This window comes from Centrocercus urophasianus, unplaced genomic scaffold, assembly GCF_019232065.1.
Source record: "Centrocercus urophasianus isolate 14NV4802_14NV808 unplaced genomic scaffold, USGS_Curo_1.0 seq_16, whole genome shotgun sequence".
NCBI lineage: Eukaryota > Metazoa > Chordata > Aves > Galliformes > Phasianidae > Centrocercus > Centrocercus urophasianus.
Genome location: NW_024884711.1, coordinates 126,461 through 150,151, shown reverse-complemented (window position 1 = coordinate 150,151; position 23,691 = coordinate 126,461). Strand labels below are relative to the sequence as shown.

The following is a 23,691-nucleotide window of genomic DNA, read 5'->3' as shown; positions in this document are numbered from 1 at the left end:
CTATCAAAAATAATACAGAGGATTGATCAACTTGAACACCTTCACAAAGCAAACCTCCCTACTTGCTACACGCTATCTCAATATGCACTGAGATAGATGCACACACTACACTATCAGCTCAGTATGCACCTGTTTTACAGGTTGCTTTCCCTGGAAAATTTGAGTAGTTGCACTGATTTCTCAAGCTCTTGACATGAGAGCAATTTCAGCCTGGAAATGTCTCAGAAAAAGATGTCCTGAACAGGAATGAGAACAAAACTGGTGGAGCCTTTCAAAAGAAGCAGCATACAACAAGAAGTTCCAAAATTATACAGTAAATAAACTTTATTTCATCTCAGCTCCCGTCAGATTAGTGCTGTCGACAGTCACAGATCAGCATATGATACAGTTATGTATTAACTATTTACAATTTACAGTAATGTAATTTTTTTTCTCTCCAGAAAATATAAGTACAAAAGCTAGAAGTAAACAAATGAGGTACTGCAATTCGGATTTATTGTAGGCAAAAGCATATAGGAAGTGACCTTTAGCAAACAATCAGATCAAATTGGTAGAGGAGTAGTCAAACAAGAGTGCCCAGTTCATCCGGAAAAATCACCTCAACTGCTATCCATCCAAAAATGTATTGCACTATTCATTCAAAAATAAAAAAATAAATAGAAGAGACAAACCATTTAGTTCAACTCTTAAAAAACACCCAGTGAAACCTGTATAGAGATACAGTAATGGGCAATTCCTTCCTAGGGTGGCCTTTTCTCTCCTTTAAAAAAATAACCTTTAACACAAAATAGAAGAGTGTTCAATAGAAGAGAAAAAAGACTCATCCCCAGATGACCCCTGATTAGCGTCTCTCGTCAAGGCAGTTTTAACTATGTTCACGGTCCAAAGGTGGTGCTGAGCTTTGGTTCTTGCTGTTCCATTTGTGACCTTGAATAACAGCTTTTCTTCTCGCCCCCCCTCAAGAGGCAACAGACAGATATGAACGTGTTTCTAAGCAGCACTGTTAGGAGACATTCCCACTGCCATCTCCTCAGGACGGTCGTAGCCATGACTAGAGAAATGGAAAGAGAAAAGAAATGAATAGACAGTATTTTATTAAGAGCAACTCAGAAGCACTTACTATTAAAAATGAAATTATTATTGATTATTGAGATACAAGAATTTCAGATTAAATCAAACGACAGCATTATGAGGCAATTTTGATTCATAATTCCATTCTGATATTATCGCAACAGCTGAGAAGGTTGATTTTAAAATCAAATCAAGTCAAAAGACCTGTAACAGAACAGGCAGAAATACCACTGGAAATAGTAAAGTCTGCCATAGTGTCACACATCGATCCACTTAAAAACTCAACACAACTGCTGTCCTCTGTGCATAAGGTCTGCCATCCAAACTGCAGGGAAGTCCAATTTGGGGGCTATCAAGATCACAACTTTCACAATGATCACCTTAACTTTCAAGTTGCGTGCACACTAGAAAATTATTCCTTCCGCTGGCAAGCCATTAATCTTAAGTTACAAAAATATTTGAGATAAACTAAAAAGCAACAATGCAATAATGAGGGGTGCAAAGCTTCCATGCCTACTGTCCTACAGTACAGGCATTTGCTAACAATAAAGCCAAAAATCAGGCCCTCCTGTGACAGCTGAGAACGTACCAAGCTCCTACATCAGCACTACAGAAAGCACAAGGATTTAAGTTTCAAATGTGCTTCCTGCAATAATGTTGTAAAGAGCTTTGTTCTCTCATTGCTAACAGTTCAATTATTTTTAAAAGAAGCTGCTGATTTTGTCAAGAAGCTGTTGCATTTTGAGTGCAATAAAGTGCACTTGCTACTGTATGTAAAGGGAAAGGTTTAAAAGATCACAAAATAAAGTGGAAAGCGTGAATGTCAGCTAAGAGATTCTTTTTTCCCTTCAGAACAAATATTTTAGGCTGTACTGGTAAGAGGAAAAGATTGGCCAGCTGCACTGTGTGGTCTGGCAATGGAATGGGCCCAGGCTGGTCCTTTTTGGGTGAAGGGGTGCAGGCCTGGAACACGTGCTGAGCAGGGCACTGTGTTACAGCCAACAGCGACTGCTCCAGGTGCACTGAACTGACTTCTGGCAACTGTGCAGAGCTCTGCCATTGCAAAGGATGAAGGAAAGTTACACTGACCATATCCTACAGCACTCATCGTGAAGAGTTTATTAAACACCATGCTCTAATGGTAACATTAGGCAATGCAAAAAGCATTGCCAGGGCATTTGCACGTTCTGCTCCTCTCTCAGCCACTACTCTTTCACATTGTTTGTTTAGCTGGGTTGGTCAAATGCAACCTTTTCCTTTAGATCTACGCCAGCTTTTGCTTTCTTGTAACACCACGAATAGCATTACACTTCCTTCGTGAAAATAACTTAATAAAACCTGAGAAAAAGGCAGAGTAAACTGAAAGCATAAAGGTCCCCAAAGTGCTCTCCCTAATCTCGGTGCCCTACGTTCTCTTGACACCAAGCCAGGGCTCTGATTCAGGAAAGTACTGACTACTAAATGCCACCATACTCCAATCACTCTACAGAGGATATTTCATTAAGCTTTTCTCAAATAACACGTTATCATGTTTAGAAGATGTACAAAATTCATTTCAGACAGTACCATTGTTTTCAAAACTGACTTATCTATTCACTTATTCCGAAACCTACAAGGAGATCAGAAGATGGATTAGGATAAAGCCATCTACAAAAAAGGTAACATGACACATCTTTGATTTTAAATAAGATTTTTCCCCTATAACTGAGATTTTTGCACCTCAATCAACGTTTCAAGTTATTCTTGTATCTCAGAAAGACTGCTTTTGAATCTATATTTACCATGCTCAGACTTGGATTTGTAATGTAAGAATAAAGCAAAGTTTATCATATGCTTACAAAACAAAGTCTTAAAATGCTTTTAATTACCAAAAGGAGCCAAGAGAGGAGGAGAAAAAAAAAAAAAAAAAAAGCAGAAGAATGATTAATATCATACTACAGGTTTTTATCTCCAAAGGAAACAAGTACATATTAGGCTTCACTCACCCACATGCTAACTAAGCACAGACTGATGGAATATTCAGAAGATACCACTGCGAGGTGAGGCAAACTACAAAGCCAGGAAGAAAACAGCTTATTGGACTACATGGTAAAGCACAGGTAAGAATGCTGTGAACATCTACTGATTACAGATGAGATTGCTGCAGTCAGGTCACAATAAGTAGGTAACAAAAAAACACATTAGTGCAGGAGATACATTGGTCATACACTTATTGGTTGAAGGTTTAGGTAGAAACCTCTCAAGTACATTCCCACTGTTTAAGACAGACAGACTAAAAGGACAAGTACTCACAGGCCCTTCCTGACACACACATTTGTTCCTTTTCAGTAGCACATTTGATTGACAATTTACACACTAAAATTAAACCTCTTGGCTGTAAATGCACATACAAAACCAGCTAGGCTTTACATTAAAAATGCACACTGATAAGTTTGTAATGTTATTACTCATTACTGCTATCATTCTGGTGTTGTGTGGAGAAACACGACAATCATGTTAGCACACATCAGCAAACAAACCAACCCCAGCATATCTCTCTGCAGAATCATTTATGACTCCCCCACTTGTTTCAGTGTGGAACAGAATTACCAAAGATTCGCCACAAGCATTAATTTGTTGTTTGGTAAACAAATGCAACTTTGAAACTGAAGACAAAAACGACTGTGTCCTTCATTAGCTGTATGCACAGCAAGTGCTTATATCTGACTTGCTGTCAGATGTCTATTTTTTCATCTCTGTGTACTTGGAAAGGACAAAAATGACAGGCTATATCTGAGCCAAGAAACACTGCTATGTGAAATTGGAGACGTTTCACATTAACACATCAACTTCTTTGAATTTTGATATTCAGAACCATCAAAGCACTGGCAGCCTGGAAAAAAGTTCTTTGTGTGACTGGCCATAATTTAGTCCCAAATTATTAGTTAGTACCAAAACTTGTTGGATTAACTTGAAGTTTTCTTTGGTATCAGGATTTGTGAGCATCTCTTTTGAGAAGACCAAGTTTCACATGGAGCTGAAATATAAACTCCAACTCTAACCTCACTTCTGACCAACTCAGAATGGCTCCTAAAATATTATTAGAGTGCAAATAAATAAAATAAAATAGAAAGTCAGCTTTCTAACTGAAGGTCTGAAAAAGAGTCTTAAGAAAGCCATAATTATGGCTGTATTTATAATTTATGATTAGTTATATTATTTTGGAAGCAAGAGTAGTGTGAATAACTTCAAATAATACGGCAGAGATGAGAAACTGGTTTAAATAAAAGCCTTTTGAGAACAAAAATAGGACTTGCAGCACACAAGACATTATTGTTACACTTTTATCAGCATTACACAACCTTCAAAGTATATTAAAGACTGCAAGGCTGACAGAAGAACAAAGTCTACAGGAAAATGCTGTAGTACCAAACGCTTTCCTCATCTGATACCTCACGCTGATGAAATGATGGAAACTTTCTATGAAATTCATTTCCAGGGTTCAACAGGATGTTTATGCTGATGCAGTAGCATTATGAGAAGTGCAGCTACAGGTGAAAACATTCCAAATTTGATTTTGTTTCTGAAAGTGTTCAATCTATCCAAGAGGCAAGTGAGAAAAAGTGAATGCAGCTCTTTCTCTCACTTAAATCCCTAAATATTGTACCCAGCTAATCCACAAAGGGAAGGATCACAATACTGACTTCAGACAAAGCTATTACTGCAGTTTTTGTCTTAATAAAAAGTAACTCTACTGTATAAAACAGTAACAGTAATATCACATAAATGTTTATGCCCATATATTCTTCATCTCTTTTGGCCATGCTTCTGAAAATTCAGCTCTTCAGTAAAGACGAAGAATTTAATATGTTTGTTTAAAATGGAAAGGCAAACAGAAAACAAACAAAACCTATCACCACAGACATTCCAAAACCACAAGGATTGAAGCTGGTACAGTTCCACACTATCCCTCAAAAAATTTAGGGGTAAAAATAAAAACAATAAAGTGATAATAATTAAAACAAAGGTTAGCAATATTTAATTATTTACAATTAAAAGGAATCATTCTCTATTGAATGTCCCACCACTTTTACACTCTAATGCATGCATCAATGCAGATTGATTGCCATCACTTTATTTCCTCCCCCAAAGCTGCACAAGGTCAAATCTTGCTATTGTATTACTCAGCAGCACTGGTGAAAAGGCAGCACTACAGAAAATGTTTAAAATTCTTATTTTTCATTTGCCCTTACTAAGAGTTAACTGACATATTTTGATGCTTCCTTAGTACAATATAAATACATAAATAAACAAATTCTTGTTAGGATACTGACACAAAATTCCACATATATGGTTTTATAGGGAAATGGTTTTAAGTTGAAGGAGAGAAGATCGAGGTTGGATGTCAGGGGAAGTTCTTCACTGTAAGAGTGGTGAGGTGCTGGAACAGCTGCCCAGAGAGGCTGTGATGCCCCGTCCATCCCTGGAGGTGTTCAAGGCCAGGTTGGATGGGGCCCTGGGCAGCCTGGGCTGCTATGAAATGGGGAGGTTGGTGGCCCTGCATGTGGCAGGGGGTTGGAGATTCTTGATCCCTGAGGTCCCTTCCAACCCAGGCCATTCTGTGAATATGTGTACATATTCCACTTCTGTAGCACAAATCCCAAGCAGGTGAACTAATGAGTTTTCTATTCTACAAGCAAATGCTGTTCTTGTGTTTATCAAATATTATACTCCAGGGCTAAAAAAGCCCTCTCTACCATTTTTTTCCATAGAACACCTATGAATTCAGAATAAACTTCTGAATTTAAGTAACACAAATATTCCCTCAGTTAACTTTTTTGGTAAGAAAATTAATCTCAGAATAGCAGCTTTCACAAATGCGGTTTAGGCAGAAATTCTAGTTAAGAAAATGTGCTTGTTTTTGGTTTTTTTTTTCATTTTTGCTATAACCTACTGGCAGAATTTGACATTCCATTAGAAGGAAAGAGGGGGAGAAATGGAGTTCTCCTGAATGAAGAAAGTGTGAAAGAGAGATCTAAAGTTTCCAATTTCTTATTCTTGCAACATCACCTCTTGCACTTAAGCTTATTGAACATAAGCTTACTGGTACAACCTACCAGTGGTCGTGCATCCTCTCGTTCTAATATCTTCTGAGTCTGATCAGCTGGGAACTTCAGCACTGTTGTTATAACCTTGGCCATTGTCTGAAAAGAAGCAGATCATCTGTAATTATTATCATGTGATCTGAAATGCTTCTTAACATTTTAAAATATGCTTCTCTTGAGAATACTGCTATTCTTTAGTAATGTCACCAAAAAGCGTAACGAAAGGAATTAAAAAATAACCACCAGTTTCATGCTGTATCTGCATGGCATGATACATTATGTGAAATACATGGAAGCCAGGAGTGTTCATTTCACTGTCACAAACTGCAGCTCCTGTACTACGATGTAAGCTCTGGAGTATTCATGTCCATTAATAACGACAGCAAACTGTTGCCAATCCTGCTCACGCCACATTTAATCTTAATGCAGCCTTTCTGGAAAGCTCATCTGAGGCACGTGGAACCTGAAAGAGTCTTTATGAATTCACCTATATTCACTGCACCCAAATATTTAGTAAAGAAACACAAAGAAATGAAACACTGAGAAAGATCCAAATGTGAGATGTAGAACTGCAGTTGTCAAAATATTGTCAGCAGGTGCACAGTAGCTCGTATTTAACCAGCAAAACATTTAGACAACCTCAGATGGAACACGGTAGAATGTCAAACTTTCGTGCAAAGCAAGCAATTATTTCCCTTCTAAAAACAGATTAGGGGGAATAAAAAATTCCAGCAGACACAGAAAGTGGTTCTGGTGACTTTCACAAGAAAGGGCAAGGTAAGAACAGAACATGGCTGCTACAGGAGCTGTAGCTGTTGCTCTTCAAGAATGCGGGTGAGATAAGATTGCTGCTCTCCAAGTCCACTGCTTATTACCAGCCTCACCACACGTGGAATGAAGAGGGAGACTGCAGCAACAAAGCAGCTGCAGGACAAAAATGACCACAGCTAAAAGAGGTAAACCTCTAACTTGCAGATACTGCTTCTGTCTATAATTAATTAGGGATAAATACTGAATATAACAAGTCCTGTTGAAACCTTTCAATTAAAAAAAAGGCTTCATTTAAATATATCGGTAGCTCCCATAATTAAAAAGAGCCTTTAGTGCAGTTCCCAGATACAATTAGGAGCATTCCCAGCATCACAAGCAGACCCTGTGCTTCTACCATCTCTTTTGGCAAAACCCTGATCACAGTGATCCGGGACTGAAAGATCAGAAAGCACTGAGCTTAGCTTCAAACTGTTTGATTATTTTCCACAGGACACAATGGCGTGCAAATGTTAACAAAAAATATACAAACAGTGCAAATACTGCATGAAGGCACAGATTCTTACGTGCCAACTTAAACACAGGCTAAAATCTTCTTTCCTGACAAGTGTTTTGTAATTCATTGCTCTCAGTGACTTGAAATTTCCCATGTTCTTGGGGCTACTACAGAGATTCTAAAGCAGAAGAATTCAGTACGACTCACAGTGGAGAACTTACTTCACTAACAGCCTCTGTCACTGGGGATAACAAAACAGTAACTGAACATACGTGGATGCTCCTGGGTGTGCATCTCTGTACCCAGCCACTGACAGACTCACAGCTTTCACAAACAGAATAACCAGTCCTATTGTTGAGATGCCAGCTTGCTTTTCTTTCTGAGGTCAGTTATGTGAGCTCTGTAAATAATGCTTTCACAGTGATTATCCATCAGCCCCCTTCGTTTAGAGAGCTGCAGGTCAAAGCCAGACCCTTCAAAAATCATGCAGGAGTTTGACAGAAATATCCCTTGTCATTGTGCAGTGCACAAAAGCATGGCCAGCTGCCAGAAAAAGATTTGCATGAATTTATTACCTCTGATATGTGAGTTGGAGAGCAGCAAAGCCTGAAGCAAGTCTGACAGAACATAATTCTGTGCTGTTTCATTCACCCCTCTATCTAGCCGATGGAAACACATTTATCAAACACATACAACATTCAGACCGACTTTCTGACTTCAGAACAGACTCCACGTGGCACAATGAAGTAGCAAGGAGAAGCATCTGCCAGAATGGTCCTCCAGGACTTTTGCAAGACTTCAGATGAAGTGTGCAATAGAGCTGGAAGCTCAGCCGTTCACGTGCTTGTAGAACATGCAGTGTTATTGAACCTGCTTGTGTATGCCATGCATCTCTGAGGTCAGATATTCTGAACAAGGTGCATGCTTAAAAGTTGGTGATTTCATTTGATAGATTGTGCCAAGAAAAAACAAAGGGAAAAAGAATTAAAGGATTGGAGGGGAAGACAATAAAAGTTCCCCAGCAAATGCAAATGTGCACATCAGTGAAACAGCTTACAAAGATTGTGACGAGCTGCAGATTATACGGGTTAAATGTTATAGTCATAATCACTGAGTCTTAGCTACTGAGCCACTATCGACTCTCATTATTTCTCTTAGCTTTCCAGCACTTTTGCACAACTGATGCATTCACTCATCCCCCCACTTAATACAATACCAGAACTGTTTACCAGGCTGCATCAATGGTAAATTGTTCGGGACAGTTTGCACAGCTTCTGTAGAACTGCTTGCACTAAAGAGGGCATCAGGCCCACAAAGATGACTTATTCCACTGCAGAACTACTTCTGAGACACAGAGTGGTTTTTGTACTCTGTAAAGGAAACCCTGCTCAGAGAAGGGCCACTAGAATGATCTGGGGAATAGACTGAATATCTTGTGAGAAATAATTGCCTCACCTGGTCCGTGAAAACAGAAGCTAAGAGGGTCAAACAGGTTGATCTCAGTCGAGATCTTTAAACTCAATTAATGCATTGGAAATAAGAAGTACATGTACCTACAGTCTAAATCTCTTAACACAGTATTAGATGGATTATAACAATCACATCACCATTTATTATGGATCTCCAATCAGTGTAGCAGGAAGAAACCAAACTATTTTCAAGACATAGTTGAGTAAACTTAAGGTATGAGATACAACCCTGACTGCAAAAGCTAACCTCAGTGCCTTCCAGTCACATATCCAATGGTTGAACAACAGCATGAGATCAGCTTGAAAGCACTACTTGAAGCAAAATTGAAGAAACCACCAAAACACCTTCAGATTTACATCAGCAAATATGTAAATACAGGTATGTTAGCCTTCATTGCATTTTAGTTTTTCATTAACAAATACCAGTACAGCTACATCCTTGATCACCTAATAACAGCAATACCAGAAACCTTTCCTTTTTTGCAACATATTAGAACATTTATCCTCAAATAAAAATCGCTATGATGTTATCAATCAGATTAATATGAAAAGATGATAGAAATACAATTGCATTCAATTTAAGTTTATCATTCATTACCTATCCAAATCCGATTTCCCAAAGCTAATAGCTGTAGTGCTTTGAAAATTGTTTATTATGCCTCTTCATTTGAATTAAATTTACTTTCCCTTTCACTGATATCAATTTTAAAACAATGCCTTCACAAGTTACTACAGGAACACAATGTCTATTTTTCCTGATACAGTTTTTCCCCTCATCTGCTTTCAGGAGCCTTTGTGCAGGAAATGTTGTAGTGGCATCTTCCAATTGCAGAGTGTAATCTCCAGAGCAAATACATACACACACAAATACAGATATCTTTCAATCACAGCAACTGGAGGAATGACAGAATGCTTGCTACCTGCACCAACAATACACACCAGTCATCCATCACAGTCTCGTGGGGTGGCTGAAGTTGGAACATGGCTGACAAAGTTTGTTACTGTGGTTAGTGGTTAAGTCCCTCAGAATTCAAAAGCTATTGTAATTATCCAGTAATTATCCAGTAATGCACGTATTTTTCTTTAGTGATTTCAATCAGATGCTATTAAGGTGAGAGAGCCAGCCAGTGAGCCACAGGCCTAGGAACAGAAGCTAACTAGTGATTCTAGTTTGTTTTGGATCCAGGATTTATGTTTTTCATTAAAAAATAGCAAAGTAAGAAAAGGGATGAAAAGAGAGAGGAATCCTGTCAGGACAAGAAGTCCTGTGTAGAACAAATTTTATTCCATAAGGAGCACAGTGAGGACAGACCCAACTAACACAGAAACTTGCATAAAACCTTTTTACTTAATAGTAGTCCAAGTCGAAAGCAGCACAACAAAGAATGGAGAAACTCCAGGGAGGAAAAATAAATATTTATCCACATAGCATTTATCATCCAAGAAAAATGTTTGTGTTACGACATACCTCCTTTGAACCTGGTCAATCTCTTAGCATCAGTATTGTTACAAGCAAGTAAAATTCCAACATGGGAATGATTTCACAAGCTTGTCAGCGTACAACAAGGAGCCTACTGTGCAGCTTTTCTCTGCTTTTAAAAGTAAGTTAATGCTAACTAGTGAAGGTACACAGATTTGGGTGCCTTATAAAAGATTTTTAAGGAACAATGTGAAAAAAAACCATCATCTTCAGAGCTATTAACAAGATAATATTTAATACAACTGTAACTTAATCACATTCGCACCAAGATAACATCACAAAAGTTTGCTAATATAGTGCATACCAGCTTTCAAAGTCCAGTAAGCCTGACTGACACTAAGACTTCTGCTGGTAAAATAACACCTACCTGTAGAGGTATTTGTTTCTGTAAGTACCTTGGTGAGAGATGTGACACTTCCTCCCCCTCCCCAGTGTTCTCTCCTTTCCCTTCCCCTACGTTTTATCTCAGTATCTCTTTGTAAAAAAGCCCTGGAAGTCCACTGAATCTTTTTAAATAACAGACAATACACGATGAAGCACCAACATCATGGCACTTTGGATCTATACAGTGAGGAAGCTCAACTTCACTCTAACCCACATCACACCGCTGCATACAACTTTCCATACCTTTGTCTCACGACCCATCATATATTCAAAGAGCACTTTCCTCAAGTATTCAAACTCAGTAGGCTCTCCAAAGAGAGAAACGTCAGCATGATGAAGATTTCCATCTGTGTAAAGAAAAATAAGTATATTTATACTGAGAGAAGTCACAGTGCCATTCACAGTAAGTCTTCCTCCAACCCTGATGGAGTAGCAGTATTAAACACCAGCATGCCAGGCTGGCAGCAAAGTCTTGTGGCTTTTATTTATTTTTTTCAATTGGTTGGAAACAGAAATGCTGAGGTACTGACAGGCTGACTCCTGTTCTTACCCCTGCCATCAAAATGGTTCCAAAGAATGTTTACCAATCAGGTGATAGGCGCTTTATATATAAAAATATAAATATATATATTAAAAAAAAAACAACTCTTATACATCATAAGAATGTGTGTACTCACAGTCAGAAAGTAACTGAAACAAAATGTAACCAAGTATGAAACACAGGAGTAGCGACCGTAATTCTGCCAGTGCCTAAAACCTACTTAGAGCAATTTCTTGAAGCTTAAAATATAATGGATCAGCACATTTAATTAAATAAATTTAATAAATTTAATAAATAAATTAAATAAATTCAATTAAATAATCCTCAACAACGTACTACTCATGAAGTTTTGTTTTTAAATGAAAATTCAGGCATCTCTTCTTTTTAACTCATACCAGACAGACTTAAAACCTATTTCTTTACATTCCCCTGTTTTTCTTGACTATGACTTGATTCCACTTTTGTATCAGTGCATCTGCAATCAGAAATCATACCAATTTAGCTTTCAAAGGGATTGCAGAAAAGATAAACTGATGTAACAGATTCTGAATTTAAGATAGTTGAAAACAGGGAAAAGTAGATATATATAAAAAAAAAGAAATAACTGCAAGTGTTTATATTTTTTTCAATGAAATGTGCTTTATTTGTATTAAAAAGAAAGAATGTTCAAAGAAGGCGAACAGCTGCAGTATGAGATCAAGAGAGAAACTTGAGCTGTCTTACAGACAGCTTAGACAGGAGATACAGGATGCACAGAAGGAAACAAAAAAAAGGAGTACAAAGTTAAGAAAAAGAAAGAAAGAGGCATTCATGGGTGTGATAGGCAGTGGTACACCAAACTATGAATATAATTGTCAAGTTCTGCAAAGACAGCAGTGAAGGATAACTCTTATGAGGAATATTGATAGAGAATAAACTAATAGTTTAGCTTCTTACCAAGCTAAAGAAGGAAGATAGAAAGATGCATAATTTAACCCAGCATCGCAGGCCAATGGCAAATTACATTAGCTGTTTAGAGTAGATATTGGACTGATTTGGATGTAAGTCTTAGGAGAAAGTGGACTTTTGATAAAGAAGAAATGGTCCACAGAGAGGGGTTAAAAATACTTGCTTAAAGTAACTCTGCATCACAACTTTTTAAAGGAGTGTTCTTAATAAATATGGATAGAGCAAGAAAAGTAACAGTATGGTAATCCAGGTGTCAGAGCAGGAGATCTTGGAAAGGACATTTAGCTATAAGAATGGCAGGAGTCCTGACATGGAACACAAGAGAGATTTGTGAAATGTAATAATTGCATAGTTGAGATGTTTAAAGAGTCACAAAGACTGCACTCAATTAGCTAGGGTATAATTCCCCTCCACCCTATTTTCACTGAAACTGCCTCTATCAATCCCCCCAGAGATAACAGATGCTGATACAGAGCTGTCTCACTTGTAAGACATCAAACAGAAATGCTACATGATTTGTAAAAAACATTATGAAAGTGTTTCAAAAAACCTGATGTTTTAATAGATTCTCTAAACAAAAGCATATCTTTCAAATAAACAAGCTTATGTGATGAAAAGCACGTACACACCTCTGAGTGGTGTCCCAACTGATGTGACATACATTTTCTTTTCATAATGTCTCAGCCTGTCTTCCAGTACATGAATCTAAACAGAGCACAATCAAGATCAGAACTGTTAAAAGTATGTTAGAAGTCAGCATAAGAAGTTCCAGCTAAACATCCTGACATTCTAGTAGAGCAAAATATATTTGCCCTTCAAAACGTTATTAACAACTGCGACTAAAGAAAATGGTGCATACATGTATATAGACACATGAGAACATCTACATATATACATATTCATATACCTAAATACACGTGACATATACATGTATATACATACACCCATATAAAAACACAGATATAAAATTACTTACTTTACCTAAAACCAGAAGATCTAGTTTAGAAAAAGTGGGGAACCATGATTTGGTATTTTCATATCCCGGGGACTGAGGAGTACTTTGAAAATGTGCACAGATGTATGAGTCAAAACTATTTCAGATGTATTAGTATCATACTTCCTGAGTTGTGCTCCTGAGTACTGAGTTGTGCTCCATCATCAGTTGGAAGGAACAAAACATTTAATATTGCAAATACAGATCATCAAAAAAGATGATGTTCTCCCCTTGTTCAAGCAGCACCCTTACCTGCTCCTTGAACTCCTGCTCTTTCAGCTTTGAATCATTGACAAGTGTTGTCTTCTGTGCAAGCTGTGCCTGAAAGAACAGCCACATACAGAAAATTTCAACAAACTACAGAACATACTGCTTCAGTGGCTCTGGGCAGCCTGGTCTGCTGGTAGGTGACCCTGCACATAGCAGGGGGTTGACACAGGAGGATCACTGTGGTCTTTTTCAACCCAGGCCATTCTGATTCCATGATTCTATGATAAGCAGTACTGCTAGTTTCAAGGCATTACTTAGGGGGAAAAAAAATAAAAACAAAAAAATCCAAACTTACCTGAAGTTCTGCTATCGTTACCTAGAACAAGAAAAAAAAATCAGATGAAAATGCAGATATGAAAAAAGAAAATATCAAATATCTCATTCCCTTTAATCATTAATCATGCTTAATCATATGACTAATCCAAGATGATAAACTGAAATGATCAAATCATACATATTCTTTCACAAAGATGCTACTATACTTACAGTAGCCCAAAGTACTTTTTAACGCTTACTTGTACTGATAAGCATCAAAGCTTATATTTAAATTCTCTTGGGTCTGTAATGCAATCATCACAAAGATAACTTGAAGAACCTAGCATGTCTAAATACACAGTATGCCCAACGGTGTTAGCTATCAAAAAGCATATTCTCAAACTAAGGTTAATAGGAATTTTCTGATCAGTGACAACACCACATAGACTCTTCCTCATCTCAGTGTAAAAACAAGTCATGTTTTTGTCCATCAAAGGAGAATTCCTCTAACTAAAACGTGTTCTCAGAAAGACACATGCAGACACTCTTCTTTCAGTACAGAATTCTCTGTCCATCCTCGATATATTCAAAGGTATATTTCAGTAATCTTAGGAATTTCAGCAAAAAAAAATCCTTTTTTTGGAGGGGGAGGAGGAGGGCAGGGGATTTTTTGCCTCCAATATGTTTTTTTTGTCATTACTGTTGCTTTCAGGTTTTTTTTTTAAGAAGGAAAGGAAATTGCATTGGATCATTAGAATGTGATTTTCTTCTCTAACACCTCATTAAAAAAGGTAGTATCAAACACTGCAGACTAGCACAGGTTCACTTTGGAAGGAGACAACACCTAAAAGAACAAAACGTACACGAAGGCGAATTTCAGACAAACAAAATTCGATTTAGGCTGCACGTGTAGAACTTCACAAAGACAAAAACACGTCACACCTAGAGATACAACAGTAATGTCAATGCCAGCTCACATTTTCATTGTTCCGATGGTCCTTTTCTGCCATCCTTTGCTTGTACTCCTTCTGCAACTCCTCTAACTGTGTCTGCAACTCATGAACTTTTGTTGTCATCTCTTCTTCACGAGCCTTCAAATTACAGGAAGAAATCTTTAGTTAAACAATAAATAATCATCTAACCACTCAAAACTTAATGACAGCAGACTGACAGCAAAGACTTATGCCATATACAGAAACAATATGGCAGAAATCCGGTATAAGGCAAGTGAAAAAGAGCAAGAAACAACCAACCATAGGGGCTGAACAAGATTCTACGTTTGCATGGTTTCTTTATAGTCTTCTATTTAAACAGTCGAAAACTGGCAAAGCTAGTTGATTTTATTTTACTTTTTTTTTTTTAGGCTAAGAATCTAAATTCATTCATTTTCTAGACAGCTGCCCATTGAAATAAATCAAAACTGCATGCACACCACCCAGTCATAGCAGGGAGCTAAAATGCAGAAAAGCAACTAGAAAGGATGATTAAAACTTCTGTAAGATATGACTTGTACAACCCACTGAGTAGAGATCATGATTTAGAGTTTGAAATAATCAGAGATCATGTGAGGTTCCAGCATGGAATTACATTAACTTCTTGTTCTATACAGCATCTGGCATACTCTGAAAATACATAAACCACACACTATCCAGATTAATTACAGTTGCAAACGAAGACTTCAATAAACCACAGAACCTACCCTTATTCACATGGGGATATGCATCTGAAATTATATATTTCAATTTTAGCTCAGACAGGCTTTAGATAAACTAGCTGGAGTACAACATTTAATTTTTCTCTAATTATACTCGTTAGTTTACCTATAGAAGAAAGACAGCCCTCAAATTATAGGCTATATTGATTTACAAGTCTATAATTAGGGAGACTCTGGTGAAATCCTATGTGATAACAGTGCTTATAAAAGATAAGCAGACAGCACGTAAAGCAAGACAAATTACCAGCAGAACATTTTGTAAATAACTCATTCTAACAGAATGATTTATTCTTGCTGGTCTTTAAGGATGCACACATCAAGTTAGTCTAATTTTTAGCATCATTCACCACATTTCAAGTGCAAGAGCAAGCCACAAAGTTACTATGATCAAACTTCTTTCCTCCAAATGGCATGATTTGTGCTTCATCTCCTTACCTCTTATGACTGAGAAACCTCTCTGCATGACGTTCTTGATTCAAAGTTTCTCAAACCTGTCATGTGCCAAGTTGGGTATATTTATGGTAGTAACTGGTACCTTAACATTAAATTGATAAAATCTGTGGATGCACGTGTTCCAATTGTTTTAGCAGAGATTCTCAGTGAATTTAACAAATATTCACTTACTTTAAAGATTCTTGCAGCTCTTTTTCAGAATTCTCTGAATTGGTGCAAGGTTTCATTATTGTTTTGCCACAGTAACAAAAACACTCACAAATACACCAAGAAATAAACATGGTCTGTAATTTAGAATATCGCACTACACCTCACTGTACTTTGAACATCACTGTTTGTGCCTCCAATTGCAACAAAGTCAAACAAAGCATAAACTTGCAACCCTACAAATTCTGTCCAGCACGCCTGCTTGTCACATCCATACAGACTAAATGTATCTTAAAGCAGAAAAGAGCTACACCTTCACAATTTCACATCACTGATCTATTTCGGCCTTCACAGTAAGGATTTGAATGGCAGCATTCTGCAGACGCAGGTATGATCTGGAATGATGTATGCCATAAAAAAAATTAACTTCATGGTTTTATATTAGACTATTTTTCTAAATTCTGTGATAAAAAGAAAAAAAGGGGGACTGTTAAAATCCTGTCGCATCCACTCAGATTGCCTCATGTTCAAAAACAGAGCAGGATAGATCATCTGCCTGCAGATTTGGGATTTTTTAGAATAAAATATTCAGACATAGCTCTTGGGACTCAGCATAAACAGACAGAAGTTCTCTTTATTACTGCAAATGGCTCTATTCAAAAAACAGTCTTTTAAACATTATTTGTGCAAGCAGAACTCGAATGTCCAAAGATAAAGTCTGCATCCCAATACAGTAACAGTTTAGCACCTGAAAGCCATTCAGTCCATTGCAGTATATTTTCTGCACCTAAGCTCCTGCTTGACTACAACAGAAAGCATCCCTGGAGGGTCAATTATCTCTGATACTGAAGTTGGCTGCTAACTTCTGGTTGGTGAGATATCAGAGCAAGGCTATGCCTACAAATGTCATGAAGACAGACTGTCCAGATAGAAGTAAAAAATGGAAGTTTTACTTGCAAAAAAATTCATAGAAAAGAACCTTACTTTAAGAACTGTGGTACCAATCCTGACAGAGCATGTCACAGAAGGGAGCTACACTGTGAGGATATCTCTAGCACTGTATTTAAATCCTTGCTAGAAGCAACAAAATCATCTGGGGGATCTTAAATTTTAACTTGCTTGCTTTGGTTGCTATGATCTGGAGCACAGAAAAACTGCTGGAGGACACAAGGATTTATCACAGGTAAGAGCTGGGGGCTGATCTTTGCTGTTCTTACACATTCCAAAAACACAACCAAATATTTTAATTGGAAACTAGGTCACCACACATGTAAAATATAATTCAATCAGAGAGATTTAAAACATCTTTGCTACAATGCATTACAGTTTTCTGTCCAGTTCTGCAATGAAAAAAGAAGAGTTATTACGAAATTGTATGTAAGTATCCATATGTGTATGTAAGTATCCACATATGTAAGTAGCCAGATCACTTTTTAGAAAGATACCTCAAGGATTTCTTCATATTTTTTCACAGTTCTTTTCAGATCATCGTCTTTTTCTGCAATCTTTTTATGCAACTGAGTTGTCTCTATCTGATGATTTTCTATCAATTCAGATTCTACCTCTTGGGCTTTACCTATTCAAAATAAGAGAGGAGGCAAAATCAAAAGGCATACATATTTGGATGAATGAAGTCACAATGCTATTTTAAAAGCTTAAAAAAATTGAAGTAGGTATCTATAAAAAAAGCTCTTCAGGAAAACATATTATATTACTTGATTCTAATCTACATGAATTTTATTGTTAGCATTCTGGCATCTGGATCATGTTTTTCTGCCTGATGTCAGACCTTCTCTAGGAGTTAAGATCACAACCAGTAATTACCAACTAATTGCATCTCTTCCTCTATCCAGGAACAGCTGCAAATTTTCAGGAATTCCTCACTCTTGGGAGTATTTTCAGTAAACATGAAGTCAAAAGATACTTTCTTCTCCAACCCCAACTTACATTACAGTGGCAAAAGATCAACAGTAAAAAAAAAAAGCTGAAATACACTGTACTCTGGGTACAAAGAGCAAGAGAAGATTCCTCTTATTTCTCTAGGAAACAACAAATCATTACATACATATCTTCATCAGAGATGCAAATAAAATATCTTTTCCAAAACACCTGGTTACTTTCCAGCCTTTCCATTTTACATTTACATTACTGTACCACTTACTGATGGTCTCTTTTACAGCTGTTTCCAATTCCATTTCTTTTTGAGCAAGCTGAGTATTGAACTCTCTCATTAGCTGCTTTAATGTAGAGTTGTGCTTTAATTCAATGTCCTCTTGTTCACATCTGTACAAAAAAGTAAGAAAAAATTCATTGAGAAAATAAAAGTTTGAAGAGTATGAGAACAGTTTAACAAGGGAAGAAATTCAGGAAGTTTCCAAAACTATTTTATAATGGGTTGGTTTTGAATTCTGTGGGATCCTCCTTTCCATCTAATTCACCTGGAAGACACAGGTTCTTCATTTGTAAAACAAAACAAACAAACCAGAATTGAACCATCCTGTGCCATTATCCTCCCATTCTGCTTCCCTCAAAGATACACATTTTTTGCCCAAAACTTTGAATTAAAGGGACCCCATGGTTAAATTTTTAGGAACTTCCTTGCCTGATAAACTATCAGAACACTGAACAACATACCACATTTTTTGCAGTACATATGGACACTTCTTGGTACTACTTGTTTTCCTCCCACCACCCCAGTTCACACTCTGAACTTTCAATTGATACTGAGCTACTTCAGAGGAGACACCAAGCTCTCAGAATTGAGCTTTAGTCAACTTTGTTTCTTGTTTCAGGAAACTGTATCTCATGTTCTGGTAATGCTGGAAATAAACCTCACTGAACAATTGGAGTGGTATTGCAATGTCAAATGAGAAACCATATTTTAAACAGGTGAATCAAATAATGTTTTATGTGTTCCTTCCTTGCTTTCTGTTTAAGTCTATCTAGAAAACAAAACAAAGCAAAACAGTCATCATTGCAATGTAAGAAATCATGCTATAAAAAGGTCTTCCTAAGGTTTAAGTTGTTAAGATGTTAACCACACTGGCACTGAAGAACTTACCTGATTTTCTGCTCCATTTCCTCTAAGGATTCCTTCTTAACCATGTCAAGCTCCTGTTGATGTTCTTTTCGCAGAGTACGCAGGTCTTTCTGAAGACTGTTTACATCCTTACGTAGCTTCTGTTTCTCCCTGTCAGTCTCCTCCAGTTTAGCTTGCAAGTCCTTCTGCTGGTTCTGCATGTCTCCCAGTAACTTCTGCAGCTCCAAAGCAGATTTAGCCTTTTCTTCGGCATTTGCTTCAGAAGCTTTCAAGCGGTCATTTCTTTCTTCCAGCTGCTGCTGTAAACTTTTTAGGTTTTCTTCATATTTCAAACCTCTATCTTCCATCTCTATCTTGTGCATTTCATTTACCTTAGCTAGATTATCTTCCAATTCTCTCACCTTCTGTTCTAAAGAGTGACTGACTGCATCTTTTTCCTGCATTTTTTTCTGGAAATCTCCAATTATATTCTCCATATCCAGATTTTCTTGTTCTTTAGCTTTCAGCTCTTCCCTACTACTTGCTAAATCACCACCACACCGAGCATGTTCATCCACTAGCAAGGAGTATTTTCTAGCCTGCTCTTCGAGCTCTTCCCTGAGGCTTTCAGTCACACTCTGCTCCTCTCTCTGTGTCTTCTCAGCACATTCCAATTTTTTAAGGAGCTCTTCCTGTTTCTTTTGCAGTTCTAGAAGAGAATCTATACCTTCACGTTGTTCGCTTTCATACTTCCGCAACAGCTTGTTTTTCTCTACCAAGTCCTTCTGTAACTTGTTAATTTTCTCTTCGTGTGTCTGTTGGACACTCTTAAGTATTTCATTTTTTTCTTGCTCTATAGCAGCCTTAGCACTCTCTATTTTTTGCAGCATTTCTCTCTCTAATTCCATGGAATCTTTTGTTGACTTCATCTTTTCTTCCAGGGATTCAATTTTGGCCTCTCTTTCCTGGACTTTTTGTTCCAAATGTCTTACCTGATTTTCTCTATCTTGTTTTAATTGCTCTTCCTTTTCTTCCATTTGAGATGTCAATTGTTTTCTAATAGAACCAATTTTTTGCTCTGCCTTCTTTTTCAGATCTGCCAACTTCGTGCTGTTCTCTGCATTCAGTCTCTCTTCCAACTCCTTCAGTTCTTCCTCTTTGCTTTTAAGTATCGCTGACTTCATTTGATCAAATTCTCTCTCTTTCGCTTCGCATTCAGCTTTCAGAGAACCTATTTCCTTTTCAAGATTGAGCACTTTTTCCTCAGCCTCCTTAAACCGATTGTCTTTTTCAAAAGCAACCTTCTCTGCCTGCTGGAGTTGCCAAGCTGCCTCTTTTTGCTCCGCGTCTTTTTGTTCATTATACCTCCTAAGTTCCTCCATCAAGGAATCATTTTCTGAAGTTTTCTGAGCAATGTGTTCTTCCAATTCAGCAACTCTTTTTAACTCTGCAGTTAACTCACTTTCTTGTTTTTCTATCCTGTTTTCCTTTTCCTCCAGTGCACTTTTTAAACTATCCAGATCCCTGCCTTGCTGAGCCAGCTCCTCCTTCAGCTTGTTTAGCTCTTCATCTTTTTTAGTGGCTTGGGTATTGCTTACCTCAAGTTTGCTCTGCAAATCTTTAATAGTTTCATGATTTTGTGTAAACCTCGTTTGTGCTTTTGTCTTCCACTCTGACAGCTTGGCAGTACAATGATCGACCTGCTCAAGAGCCGACGCTTTTTCTTGTCTCAGTACCTCAATACTGGATGATAACTCCTGTACCTGGTTTAACAACTGCAACCTCTCCTCTTGATGTTGAGTGCTTAATAGAGAGATGGCTGCTTCCTTCTCTGTTAAGCTTACCATGCTTTCAATTCTAACGTTAAGCTCATTTATTGTTTTGTTGAGAGTTGAGATCTCTGATTCTTTCTCCCGGAGTTCCTCTCTCATTGAGGTGACAGCATTGATATTTTCTGATAACTCCTTCCTGAGCTGTGTTATGCAAGTTTCTTTTTCTGTTGCTGCTTGCTTCTGATGCCCTCCTTCTTTTTGCAATTGTTCCTTTTCTGTTACAAGACCTTCAATATCAGCCCTCATGGACTTTATTACATTGTCCTTCTCTTGCAGCTGCTGCACTGACTTATTCATTTTAACAATTACCGCCTCCTTAACTTTTGTAGCTCGGCGCTCACAATCTGCAATTTTGCATGTTACTATACCCATTTTTTCATTACATTTTTCAATTAATTCATTGCTTTTTGTTTGCAACAGAACTTCTGCGCTCTTCCAATAAGAATCTAATTGTGCTACGAGCTCCTTAACCTCAGTTTCTTGTAGCTGAAAAGCCTCGATTTTTTTCTCATAATTTTCGCGATCCTTATTGTGAGAAGACTGCATAGTTTGGAGTTTCTCCTCCAGGGCTTTCAGCTTACCAGCCAGCTCAGTAACTCTGGCTTTGTCCTTCTCTTCAATTGCTTTCTGCCTGCTGATCTGCTCCTGAAGTCCTGATTTCTCTTTCAGGGACTGACTAAGATCACCCTCCAGCTTTTGGAGCTGTGCTTTCAGGCTACTTTCACTATCTGACAGAGCGCTCATCTGAGCCAAGGACTGTTTTAGATCTTCTTGCAATTGCTTCAGGGTCTCATTCCTCTTGACCTGCTCCTCCTTCAGTTGGGTTATTTCTGTCCTTGAGTCCTCCTTTTCAGCACTGCAGGTGGCAAGTTTCTCTTTCAGATCTCCAAGTTCCTGCTCTTTCTCTTGCAGTTCCATTTCGTGTTTTTCCTGGAGCTCTTCAGCCTGCTGATTGAGTTTCTTTTCCCAACTTCGGCTAATTTCTTCCAACTCCCTCTTATGAGCCTCAGCCAGACTCTCCAGTTGCTCTTTCTGATTAGATTCCAGTTTTGACACAGCATCATTGATTCCGGCTGAGCTGGCATGTGCCATTTCCAATATTTTAGCATTGAACTCGCTCTCTTTCTGACTGAACTCCAATTGCTTATTTTCAAGCTCTTTCCTTAGCTTAGATTCCTGCTCAGCGAGTTTCTTTTTGAATGCTTCCTGCATATCTTTTGATTTCTGCTTCATTTTCTCCATTTTGTTTTCCTGACGCTTTAGCTTATTTTCATAGTCTCCTTGTAAAGTACTAATTCTCTCCTCTGTGGCTAATAGTTTCTGTTTGAGCTCTTCCACTTGTTCATTCTGTACTTTCCTCATGTGCTCGATGTCATTTTCCCTTTCAGTTAGACTTTGCTTTGCCTTATCAGCCTCTCCTTGTAGATCCTTCAGTTGAGATTCATATTGCTGTGTCAGAGATGTTACTTTCTGGATGTTTTCATCGCTTTGTTCTTGCAAATGCTGCTTCAGGTCACGTACCTGAGAGGTGCACAATTCTAACTCCTTCTTGACTTCGTTCAGCTGGGACTCAGTTCTTACTAACTGCTCACTAAGTTCCAATTTTTCTCCTTTCAGGTCCATCAGCTTTTGCTGAAGCTTTGCTAATTCCTCTTCATATTGCTTTGCCTGCTGGTCAGAAGTGCTCTGCTGAGATAACGAAGCCTCCACTAGCCTTGCAGACACTTGGACAAGTTCAGCTTCAGATCTTTGTGCAGATTCCTTTAGTTCTTGCTCACGTGCTTTTATTTCCTCTAGCAGTCTCTCCTTCTCCTCCAATGATTGCTTCATTTGGTTCAGTTCCTCCTTCAGTACCTTCTCGACTCCTTGAATAGACATCTCATGCTCTTTTAACATAATTTCAACCTCTTCTCTGTGTTGATTCCTCTCTGCTTCCAACTTTCCTTCAAATTCTTGCTTTGCTTCACCCAATTTACTTTTCCATTCTGAGAGCTCTTGTTCTAAATCCTGACGTACTTTCAGTGCTTCGGATAGCTCAGATGACAATGTTTCTAATTCTGTTTGTTTCACGTCAAGTTTTTCTAATGTTTTTTCGTTCATCTCTTCTATATGCGTACGGAAAACCGTTTCTTTCTCTTTCAGTATCGTATCTATTTCTTGTTCTTGCTTCTCTCTCATTTTTTCTATCTCAATTACATGTTGCTGCTGTAAAATTTGAAGCTTTTCTGTCCAAAGCTTTTCCTGCTGCTGCTTCACGTTCTCCAACTCCTCCTTGTGCTTTTCCACTATATCACTCACTTCCTTGTCATGCTGCATCTTCTCAGACTCCATCAAAGTGCTTAATTCCTCTGAACGCTTTCTGTCATCTTGTGAGCACTTTGCAAGAGAGCTCTCCAACTCAAGAATTCTCTGTTAGAAAGCACAGTTTTATTTAATTTATCTAGTTTGTTATCGACCTTGCTTCCATTAAGTTAAGTGAGTTAGCTAATGGAAAAAAGAAGTTCTATTCCACTGCAGTGAAAACAGGCAAAATAAAAACTTGGAAATTAATAATTCAAACAACTTAATTCATGCAGTGTATAAAAGAACAATGCTGTTTGTTTAAGAACAAAAAGGATTGGATTAAAGGTTTCTTGAATCTACAAGGGCTATTGGGCTTTATACCTACATACTAGTTTTATCTTAATTCCACCTCTTATATCATTGCTGCTGTAAAGATGAAACTCCCCCATAGGCAAAATTCACAACTTTAAGTTTGGGAGTGGT

The 23,691-nt window shown here is 37.7% G+C and overlaps 1 protein-coding gene across 5 annotated transcripts in view; it reads right to left on the bottom strand.

Moving 5' to 3' along the window:
- Positions 1 to 298: 298 nt before the first annotated feature.
- GOLGA4 (golgin A4) overlaps positions 299 to 23,691 on the bottom strand; it is a 58,733-nt gene continuing 35,340 nt past the window's right edge. For 4 of the 5 annotated variants that reach the window (XM_042816738.1, XM_042816734.1, XM_042816736.1 and 1 more), the window contains 11 exons: positions 19,136 to 23,334; positions 18,236 to 18,357; positions 17,520 to 17,650; positions 14,738 to 14,851; positions 13,801 to 13,821; positions 13,488 to 13,556; positions 12,871 to 12,946; positions 10,996 to 11,099; positions 6,168 to 6,254; positions 3,057 to 3,120; positions 299 to 1,051 (listed from right to left, as the gene is read on the bottom strand). In XM_042816738.1, coding sequence (XP_042672672.1) covers positions 3,091 to 3,120; positions 6,168 to 6,254; positions 10,996 to 11,099; positions 12,871 to 12,946; positions 13,488 to 13,556; positions 13,801 to 13,821; positions 14,738 to 14,851; positions 17,520 to 17,650; positions 18,236 to 18,357; positions 19,136 to 23,334 — 4,953 coding nt within the window. In that variant the 3' untranslated portion in view covers positions 299 to 1,051; positions 3,057 to 3,090. The remainder of the gene's footprint in view (positions 1,052 to 3,056; positions 3,121 to 6,167; positions 6,255 to 10,995; positions 11,100 to 12,870; positions 12,947 to 13,487; positions 13,557 to 13,800; positions 13,822 to 14,737; positions 14,852 to 17,519; positions 17,651 to 18,235; positions 18,358 to 19,135; positions 23,335 to 23,691) is intronic. The other variant, XM_042816735.1, reaches the window with a different exon arrangement.